The sequence below is a fragment of the Zerene cesonia genome, chromosome 3, assembly GCF_012273895.1.
Source record: "Zerene cesonia ecotype Mississippi chromosome 3, Zerene_cesonia_1.1, whole genome shotgun sequence".
NCBI lineage: Eukaryota > Metazoa > Arthropoda > Insecta > Lepidoptera > Pieridae > Zerene > Zerene cesonia.
In genome coordinates, this window is record NC_052104.1 from 7088360 (window position 1) to 7099321 (window position 10962).

Consider the following 10962-nt stretch of genomic DNA (forward strand, 5'->3'; position numbering starts at 1 on the left):
CGTTCCCGTCGGTCGCGGAGCTGGTGGCGTGGCAGCGCGCGAGCGGCGTGCCCGTGACGGCGCGCTCGGGCGCGCTGCTGCGCCGCGCCGTGCCGCGCGAGACGTGGGAGCTCAACAACGACCATGTGCAGTTGCTCGACAAGATCGGACGGGTGAGAGTGGAGAACATCACTTACTCATAAACTCAAACATTTATTTATTCAATTAGACTTCTTGATGTCCAGTAACAAATACACATAATATGAATGCAATGTGTCCAATATCCAGGGTAATTTCGGCGACGTGTACAAAGCGCGACTCATAACCACGGGCCAAGAGGTGGCGGTGAAGACGTGCCGAGTGGCGCTACCAGAAGAACAAAAACGCACGTTCCTGCAGGAGGGCCGCATCCTGAAGCAGTACCAGCACCCTAATATTGTGCGCCTGATTGGGATAGCGGTGCAGAAGCAGCCGATCATGATCGTTATGGAACTTGTGTCAGGTAAGGTTCATGAAAATAAGAATGTATATCAGTAGGATAGTCCAACATAATTGCCGGTATAGTAATTCTTAAATAGTACGATCTTGCTTTAAAAATTTAGACATGTTACTTGAGAAATTAAGGTACGTATTTGATGTCCACTTAAAGTCATCTATCAGCTGGACCAAAAACTACTACTCACTCTCTTTATATGGTACAATGTTTGAAATTATTCGACATTCCTAAAACTTCAAACCCTCAAATTCCTAAGCACGACTACACCGAACCCTCAAAGACTGCGCGACACAAATCCCTTCCGCACATACAGTCCACATTTTGAAGAAAGCTTCCCCCCCAGGCGGGTCGTTGCTGACGTTCCTGCGCACGCGCGCGCAGAGCCTCAGCAGCCGCTCGCTGCTGTGCATGTGCCGCGACGCCGCCGCCGGCATGCGCTACCTCGAGTCCAAGAGCTGCATACACCGCGACCTCGCCGCCAGGAACTGCTTGGTCGGCGACGACAATATCGTCAAGATATCCGACTTCGGCATGTCCAGGGAGGAGGAGGAGTACATAGTGTCGGGGGGCATGAAACAGATACCTATCAAGTGGACGGCGCCGGAGGCTTTGAATTTCGGTAAGTTTTAGCAACAAAAAACGGGAAGAAGACTACACATTTATATCCACTAAATTAAATAATATGAGTTGATTACCTAATGTAACATTCAACTGATTTAAAAGTACCTGAGGCAATTTATTCTCCTGTGCCAAAAGTAAATAATCAATGCTTAAATCTAATTTTTATTACTATTGTATTGTACAGGTTACTTTAAATATTTCCCTTCAAAATTGACATTACGTATAATATTAGGAATACAAGAAAAAAATAAACATAATATGTATTAGGTAAATACACGTCGCTATGTGACGTGTGGAGCTACGGAGTGCTGGTGTGGGAGATATTCTCGAAGGGCGACACCCCGTACGCCGGCATGAGCAACTCTAGGGCCAGGGAGAAAATAGATCAAGGTATGCTATTTTTTTTTTAATATTTTTTTTTTACTTTATGTTCATTATCCTGTTTCATTCGATCGTTTACAAAAAATGTAAAAAACTAACGCATTACAAATATCATATTGCATATTTTAGGTATTTTCTAAATAGTCATGTGACCAAAAAGTTTTGACTATTATTTTTTATTATTCTTCATATCAAAATGCTTAAATGAACATACTTTAAAATTAGATTTTATCAGAATCACGTTACTTTATGCACGATTAATAGGATTTCTAAATTACTTAGGTTACCGCATGCCAGCTCCAGAAGGGTGTCCGGAGGAAGTGTACGCGCTAATGCTGCGGTGCTGGGAGTACGAGCCAGACAAGCGGCCGCACTTCAACCAGATATACACCATCATTGACAACATTTATAACAGATAATATAAATTTGATTAGTGATCAGGTGGTAAATAGAATAATCTGGTACAACATGGTCCAATTTCCTTTCCCTCTTTTACTCTAGCCCAAAATAGGGTAAAACATAATTTAAAAAAAACACTGGATAGGAGATGCATAATATTGTATTACATTGTTTGTCGGTTGGTTATGTTTTAATCTAGGTAATTATTAAGTAGGCTCATAAATTTTTTTATCGTATGTTAACAGCGTATTTACTTGGTATTATAAACCCAAACAATTTAATGTTAATCAGTATTTTTTTACTTTATAAAATGGATTAAGATTATCAATTGTATTGTGCTGTATTTTATCATAGATTGTTTATGTTCTTTTATAAGTCAAAGTGCGAATGTTGAATTGATATTTTATTAGAAATTGTTATGAATTCAGTAAGGATGCGATGATCTCTTGAATTTGGTTTTTTGCGACAAAATTTTAATGTATGATATCTATTTTGTTAAGTACAATTTATTTTAATTTTAGACATTGACAATTATTTTTAGCCTATCAGCCTTATTAATTTTTATATTTTATAAATCATTATTTGTTATAATTGCAAATGTATTTTTTTTTAATTCAAAATTTTTGTGATATATTTTGGGCTTCCATGTTATTTTAAATAGAAAACATCACGTTATTCTCTTGCCACGTGTAAAATAAACTACATGCAATAGCTTAAAGTGAGATAACGTTATGTTTCGAATATATAATGTGACATTTAAAACGTGTAATAAGTATTATGTTTGTAAATATAAGGTTTATTTTACAATGATATTATTTTCGAATAAAGTGCCAGATAATTTGGAATTATGAAGTTTTACTTAATGTGATTCTGATTGCTGTTATAAAGACCTGTGATAACTAAGCGTTGAAATAGCAGGGCATAGTTACACTCACAGGCGCTTGATTGAAGCGTCCCGGTTCAGTTGGGTAGACTCTTATTTCTGTATGTCTTTTAAAGTCCTGAACCATGTGGAGACAAATTATTAACGACAAGCTGATCTGACCATATATGTGACCGGTGGTTTCGTGTGAACTGGCAAACACGTGAAGATTGTATAGTCTATAATCTTTCTTCTGACCGTAACATGAACTGTGAAATTTTCACAGGGGTACTTCCATTGCAGATACAACATCAAATAATAAAAATCGAAGTTATGCATCGGTTGGCACGAACATAAATTAGACGGGTGACCATATTTGTTGCTCTTAGCAATACAGAACTCTTAGTGTCGCCTGTCCGACTTCATAAATACAGACATTGCGCTTGACCGATTTTCATAAATACAGATAGATATTTCATATGAATATAGCCCGATAGCTTAATGAATGTCACTATCCGACACCGCTCATTAATTAAAATACCAGAAATAATATACAATTATTTTATTATATTTACAAATATAGTTTAATGAGTTCGTCACTAACAGCTGATGGCGTGAGAATTCCCAGATCAGTGAAAAGTAGTGTAATGTATGCAGGCGGGGTGTAATCTACTAGAGGATGCTGCTTTGACAGATTTCCCGATTTAATCACGCTCGAGAGATACTTGAATTCATTAGGCAGGTCTTGTTGGTTTAGTGGGTATATTCTAGAGAATTTGAAACTTTCTGTAAGGACGTATACTGGCTTCTTAAGTTCTAGTGCTGACATTGCCAAGCAGTATGTACCGATCTGGAAGGATATTATTACACTATAAGTAATTAAAAATTATTCAACTTTTTCGACAATGTACTGTCAAGGAGCGAGCATAGAATCGAGAGTTCTGAGTTCGGTGAGGATTCGTAAGAAAAAAATGTCTCGGTCTGGAAGTATACATGATTCATGAGGCTGATTTGAAGTTGTGATGTGGCCAAATTGGTCATAAAAAATCAATCAATGAAACAGATGTATAGTGCAGCTGTCCCTTACATCACAAGAAAATACGGGAATTTTTGCCCAGGTATTAGAACTTTGATTCTTTTAGAAAAGTATTTTAAAGTACTATATTCATAATGTTAACTAATTTACTACTTTAGTTCGAAACACAAGTCTAAAAAATGTAGCGTGACAACATGTCAAACAAAAATAAAAGATCGACATGGCCATGAGAAGATCTCAAATGACTTTCATAAATGAAGGTTAAATCTGATGCGGCCTTTTCCGCTTTAGTAAAACAGAAGTGCTTGTTCGCTTTACATTGTTTTCTGTATCATAAAAAATTTGAAATTAATAGTTTTAAAATGGTTGCAAAAACAAAACAAATCATACCTTATTTATAATTCCACCACTCTCGGTAACTCCTTCCGCACCAATCATTACAATATCAATTTGTTCCATAATATAACCAACAGCAGAGTCCAAAATTAGAGTAGCTTCTATACCCGCCGCTTCTAATTCTTTATGCATCCTTTCCCTAAAAAACAAATGGTAATTTAAGAGCTTCAGTAGTGATAAGGAAATATATAAAAAACATCAGAAAACCTGGTCAAAAAGTCTATTAAAGATAGAGGGAGAGAGTATCTACTCAGTGAATGCACAAAAAATTAATTATAACACAAAATTTAATCTTTACTGTACCTATTTCAATAAAAAAGAAAAGAAAAGATCTTGGGTGAATAACAAAGTTATTGCTTTAATTGAAAGAAAAAAATAAGATTGTACCTACCCACTGTTATCAGGACATGAAGAAGTTACAAACACTTGGAACCTTTTATTTGCTTTCACTGCTTCAAGCATTGCAGCTAGCACCACTCTAGACCTTGAGTGTGTTAAAATTTTCTGAAATTGGAAACAAAAAGGACATTGTCATTTAGCAATTATATTTATATTTATTTATTATACACACTAGGTGCGCGCGCGCACCGCGGTTTCACCAGCGTGAGTCCGTATCCCTTAGGAATATCGGGATAAAAAGTGCCTATGTGTTATTCTAGTTGTCCAGCTATCTGCATACCAAATTTCATTGCAATCGGTTCAGTACTTTTTGCGTGAAAGAGTAACAAACATCCTTATCCTCCTTTCGCATTTATAATATTAGTAGGATAGGATAGGAAGTAGGATAGTTCACATTCATATAATTCTTTAGGAATGTTGTATTCTAAAGATTTAGTATACTCCTGAGTTCAGGCATTTTTGCCCTGCAAGCTAGTCTGAAAGACTCAATTAGATCTACATATTTTGTAAATAACACTAAGCTCTTCAGAGAAACATTATAAAGCAATCAAAGACCTTTGATTTAATATTATTTGTATTGATTATGTATCTATAACTTACACATCCGTCAGAAATAAATGGTAATGCCTGTTTTGCCACCTTCCCCCTCGCTTCTAATAGAGTATCCAGGAACACTCTCCCACGTTGCAACATTATCTGTTCACATTCTACAAATGACTGGAATAGAAAATAAATTTTTCAGATTTTAAACAAAGCATGAAGAATGAAAACTAATAGCACTCAATTAATTGAGTGACCAATTTATGTATATTCTAGTTTTAATACTATAATAAAATAAAAATGTTACATTATTTTAGACGATAACAACAAAGGTATTAATTAAGAGTAAACTACATAATATAGAAAAATCTTAAGCCACTTAGCTTACTCTGGTATAATTGCATACTTTAAATTGCAAAGTCTTCACAGCACTTTCTAATTAGATGTAACGGAAATGTAATGAAAATAAGTAATTTATACTTTACTGCATTCGACTATTTAGAAAACTATTAGTATCATCAAAGGTGAAAGTTTAATATATGCGAAAGAGAAACTGAATGTAATTAAAGTAAATTAGAAATAAAACCAACCTTAACATCTAACTTAGCAAATGTTATAAACCTCATAAAGAGTTCACAGCCAGATGAAATAGCAGTCACAGGCTGATCACAATGTCGCATTGCATCCACTGCCAATTGGAGATTCAAATCCAACTCTCTTACTGTAGCCACTGGAAAAGTTATAATTATTCTTAAGGACTTAGACTTTTATTTTTTACCTTGCTGATACTATGCAGACAAACAAATATGCAAATGCACTTTAAACAATAAACAACACAAAGCCATATTATATGCAGCAATCTATCCTGTGGGAATTTGTGTGATTAAGTCAATTATATACATTTAAATGTACCCTGAGCCAAGTAAAGTATAAATCTTAATATGGTTAATCTCAAACTTTATGATTATTGCATAATAACTATATTTTGTATCAAATAGCGTTTTCGATAATTAGCATGCTTATAATGAGAAAATATTTCCAACCTAGAGGCATAGCTGGGTAAGATAAGGTTAGGAATTAATAAGGTAATCCATAAATTAAATGTTATTATTAAAGCATACCTTTATAATTTTCAATGACTGTTAATAAGGTTTTAATAGCAGCAACTCCAACAGACACATCCTCTTCTTCCCTCAGAATTTTTAGAAAAATTTCTTGTACCTCTGAAACCAGAATGGAGTGCAACAAGTTTTGTTTGACTGTTATTAGAAGTTATATGAAATAGTACCTATCGCATATAGTAAAAAAAACTACCATACCTTCTTTCCTCATATTCACTTTTGATTGCTTCAAATAGAAGCCGCTTTCTTAATATTTTGTACTGTTTGAATTACTTATATATTACAAGCATACTTTTCATTTATATTATGTACAAAACAAGGTCCATAACATGTAAAAACTAAGTCTAACCTATAGGTTTTTTATACAAATGAACACACGTCAATAAAATTCTATCGTAAATTTTGAAAACGTCAAAGTCAATTTGACGATCAGTCAAGATACAACCATCAGAATTAATGCATTCTGTATTACGCAAAAAATAGATATTATTAAATTTTTAATGAATACGAACATAAGCATATGAATATGAATTTAAGACAATAATACGATCATTATATCAAATGATTACTAAAAAAATGTTTTCTTACTAATAGAGTTATTTTCATTTTACATAATTTTATTATACTTGCTAGAAAAACAGAGTAAAATAAACTCACTAATATTATTATTAATATGAAAGTTTGTTGCTTTGGTTATTTTTCCGTCAATTACGCTGAAACTATTGAATGGGTTTTGATAAAATTTGGCATACAGGCAGGGTATAAGCTGACTTGGGTAGATCGTATAGTATATTTATTTGTATTGATTATGTATTTAAAACCGATTAAATGCTTCTTTGAGATAAAACAGGAAACTTGATATCCAGGCGGAGCCGGGACGTGCGTCTAGTTATGTAGTCTAGACAAAAATATATTGTGATGTCTATTTGAATTGTGGTTACGATATCTAAGATGTGCTAAATTTAAAGTTCCCGTAGGTATTATTATTCACATGTTATCAGAATTACTCTACTCTAAGATTTAATCCTGCTTTATGGGAATCAGTAAATTCTATAATACAAACGCAAATATACGATGCATCCATACTGTGGATTCCTAGCTCACGTTAAATTATAATAATTTATACCCCAAAATACCCCAAATTATTATTATCTATCTTTAGATCAGTTCATTTATGCCCTGTTGAGTGGGAAATTAAAAAAAGAACTGTGATTGAATATCGATAACCAAGCCATTAAATCTCAAAAAAAATCTATAAGAATAAAAAATCGTTAGCTAACAAAACAATAAAATATTAAAACAATCTAAAAAATTACTGAAACAGGGAAAGTCATGGCCAACGAATGTAGATTTTACCGGCGCTGTACTACGATTACAGTAACAACGGTGTTTGAATGGCTTAGACGTATCTACCGTATCGTTATATATAGTTTCGTAAGCGTGATTTTTTTGTAATAAGTGTAGACAAATAAGGCAATATTAATAATGGGAAATTCGGCGTCTCTCAAACTAAATGATAAGAGAAAATGGCAGTAAGTATTTCATTTGTACTTACTTAAAAAAGCTGAACATTAATAAACAGTGCGATTTTGCAATGACTTTTTGTAAGTCTAGGTTTTTAAACAATGGGATGTGATAAAATGAGTCTGCTCGTGAATCATGGTTCTTACTGCAAATATCATAATATTATGTACTTACCTGACAATATATTTACATAGGCCAATTTTTATAACAATGTACAAACACATCTTTATTCTTTGTCATATTTGTTATTTATTATATTATCTGATGCACTGATGAATTAATAATCAATAAATATGGCATTTAATTCACATTCATCTGCTCGTACACCAAATCAATTGAACTGATAATAAGATACTTCTGCATAAATAATTTCACAAAGCATTTAGTTTTTTTCTATTCAATTCGTGAACTAGCTAAATAATCATTAGCATTTCCAATATCATTGCTCACTGTTAATTTCGTATTATTTTATAATTTATTATGGTACATAATATACAAATTCTTACTAAGTACTTATATGTATTTATATTTCGTATTATATTTTTATGTATTTCCGTGGAGATTAGTAATATGTAGATTATAATCAAATATATATAGAATAGGTAGCTGTTTGTTCTATACCTTACCTTTTAAACTATACAAAATATCAAGGTCGACAAAATAAATCAATAATAACTACCCTCATTGTCACAGGTGTAATTGATAATTGTTTGCTGTTTGAATTTTTAACCTCACAAATAAGAATCTTTCATGTTTTTGATTTATAATACTAAACACGGCTACCTACGGCTTCGCTATCTACCCGAATAAACAATAACAAATAGATACATTTTACGGTAGGTCCTACCACGTTAATACTATCAAATAATAATAAAATGAGTAAATCTAATAATACAGCCTCTTTTCTTTAAGTCGATTAAAAATAGTGTTACCATAGTTAATATAATAGTATACTTTATAGTATTACCGTGGTCTTACCTTGCCTTACTTGTCGCGTACGATTTCCAAGCAACACCCGTCCGAAAGCAGTTCGCCGGAACACAGTGGAGTTTAGTCGGTAGTCCCATATTGCCGTGGGACTGCTCGTGGCAGGGTACCTAAGAGCACAAGCAGCAAACTTTCGCGTTTTTTTATAATTTAGGTATATGGATTTGCTTTTAAATGATATCAAAATTCTTTTAAATAAAAAATATAAATGTTTATTTGTCTTAATTACATATACGAACTTTAAATTAAATTAAATTTTTACCTACCAGAACTTTAAAAAATTTTTGAAGTTCTGGTAAGAACTTCAAATTTTATAGTACGTATAGCATTAAAAGGCTGATCACCTACTTGTCCCTAAAGAAAAACCGATCAGTGAAACAGATGTACAGCATCTGCCCCATACCCCACTAGGGGACACGGGACTTCACTTATAGGCATTACTAAGATTTTATATTAATTCTATTCTATGAAAAAATTAGATCCGCATAGTATGTTTTTTTTCAAACATATTTGTATCCTACAGTTGCAATTAACTGACCAGTAATGTTGTTAGCACAAAGCAATACAAACTTCCGCAAATATCGAAATTCAAGCCGACAGACAATCGGTTGACTTGACGGAACAAAATCATTTGTTTGCATTAACGAGCTAGTAACCTATAAGCAAGAGTCATTAAATGAAACGTGAATAGTTAATGTTTCTACCGTGAAATTGTAGATAACGAGAACCAACTGCGAGATACAGTTATTAAAGACTTATGTGGAGCGAAAGTAAGATCATTACTTAATATACACAGAACTGAGATTGTTACATACAGCCAAAATTATTTAAATGGCAACAGTATTTATGCGACTTCGCTTTATGGAAATGTGCATATAAAGTAGAATAGGAGTGTTATTAATTTTTTTGACCTTAGGTTGTTAGATATATTTATGCTGTCTTGTTTTCTATTTTTACAAATTTTATTTCGTTTGATGTGATAAAAATCTTGAGATTCAGGTACCCGCTCTACTCAAAAATAGATATTTGATTTGTTGTTCGCCATACATTAATTTGGCATATAAAATTGAATGTTATCAAAAACGAATATTACCCATTAATCTACATGTCTAATCATCGGTTCCGAGTTATCATAAAATTCTGAATTCTGTCATAATCATAATTCTCACTCCAAAAGTCTTCATAAAAACATCACGTCTTATTAATTATAAGAAAGTTGACTTACAAATTGTGCACCAGTTAAATAAGAACACGGCCGTAGTAAGGCGTGACGACCCTGACTTAGCTGTGATAGATTGTCAGTTAAATGTTTCAGTATGAATTTAATCCGACATCCCATTTGTCAGCAAATAAATTAAAATGCTAGTAATTCTTAGCTATTCATCTGTGACGTTTCTTCAAGGATTTTTTCTTAATATACTAGTTTTTTAATTAGCAGACAATCATTTAATGAACATTATATGCTCATAACATTGTTCCACTTAGTTTTACAAAGTTTTTATATAAAGCCAAAACTAATTAAAATGTTTGTTTTATATGATCTGACTATTAATTACTAGTACTTTTCAACAGACGAAGGTTCTTAATTCATAGGCATATAATGTTATATACAAAAAGAAACATGTTTGTATGACATTTGAACATTTAACAGAAGTATAATTTCACGCGTTATTTCACTTTCTTGCTCGCAATTGCAGCAACATACCTACTGTATGAATTTCGTAACATAATTTGCAGTGACGCCACATCAAAATGATTATAGTGACTTGCAAAATTCTTGAATATATATCATTTTGATGGAGTAGTGGAGGAATGGAAAACCTCTGTCGTCTGATAAATAAAGAGTATTAACTAAAACCCTATCGGGTATATACCATTTAAAAATAATTTTTAAGTTTATCCTGAATATATCTGGTTGTATATTATACTAGGTTCCGAACCAGCCCATGGTGGCCTACAATAGCGCTCCGTGATCACTATATATATAATCCCAAATAACAATTTTAGAAATCTGTCCAGTAGTTATTGACATTAGCGTTCAAAGAAACAAACGGACTCAATCAAACAAAAAAATCGATTATTACTATTACTATCGATATAGATATAAGCCGACTCTGTCCACAAATACTATTAAGTTTACATAATATCCAACCTCTTTCAGTTCATTTCAAGTAAACGTGAAAGTACCTATAGTTTTGTGATCAGAATATTGCTTCCAAAG

The 10962-nt window shown here is 33.0% G+C and overlaps 3 protein-coding genes across 3 annotated transcripts in view; 2 read left to right on the forward strand and 1 right to left on the reverse strand.

Annotated features, from left to right (window-relative positions):
- The window catches only part of LOC119838350 (tyrosine-protein kinase Fer), a 37926-nt gene extending 35205 nt beyond the window's left edge, over window positions 1-2721 (forward strand). The window contains 5 exon segments of the mRNA XM_038364272.1: window positions 1-152; window positions 268-481; window positions 819-1094; window positions 1364-1486; window positions 1760-2721. The exon segment at window positions 1-152 is cut by the window's left edge and continues 10 nt beyond it. Coding sequence (XP_038220200.1) covers window positions 1-152; window positions 268-481; window positions 819-1094; window positions 1364-1486; window positions 1760-1896 — 902 coding nt within the window. The 3' untranslated portion in view covers window positions 1897-2721.
- A 564-nt stretch (window positions 2722-3285) lies between these two features.
- On the reverse strand, window positions 3286-6622 carry LOC119836890 (translation initiation factor eIF-2B subunit alpha). Its single transcript, XM_038362337.1, has 7 exons — window positions 6429-6622; window positions 6231-6332; window positions 5700-5839; window positions 5170-5286; window positions 4562-4674; window positions 4165-4309; window positions 3286-3588 (listed from the first exon to the last, which is right to left on the reverse strand). The coding sequence occupies exons 1-7, from the start codon at window positions 6439-6441 to the stop codon at window positions 3310-3312; spliced, it is 909 nt and encodes a 302-aa protein (XP_038218265.1). The 5' UTR covers window positions 6442-6622; the 3' UTR covers window positions 3286-3309.
- A 987-nt stretch (window positions 6623-7609) lies between these two features.
- The window catches only part of LOC119837293 (NADP-dependent malic enzyme-like), a 23032-nt gene continuing 19679 nt past the window's right edge, over window positions 7610-10962 (forward strand). Inside the window, exon 1 of the mRNA XM_038362828.1 lies at window positions 7610-7762. Coding sequence (XP_038218756.1) covers window positions 7716-7762 — 47 coding nt within the window. The 5' untranslated portion in view covers window positions 7610-7715. The remainder of the gene's footprint in view (window positions 7763-10962) is intronic.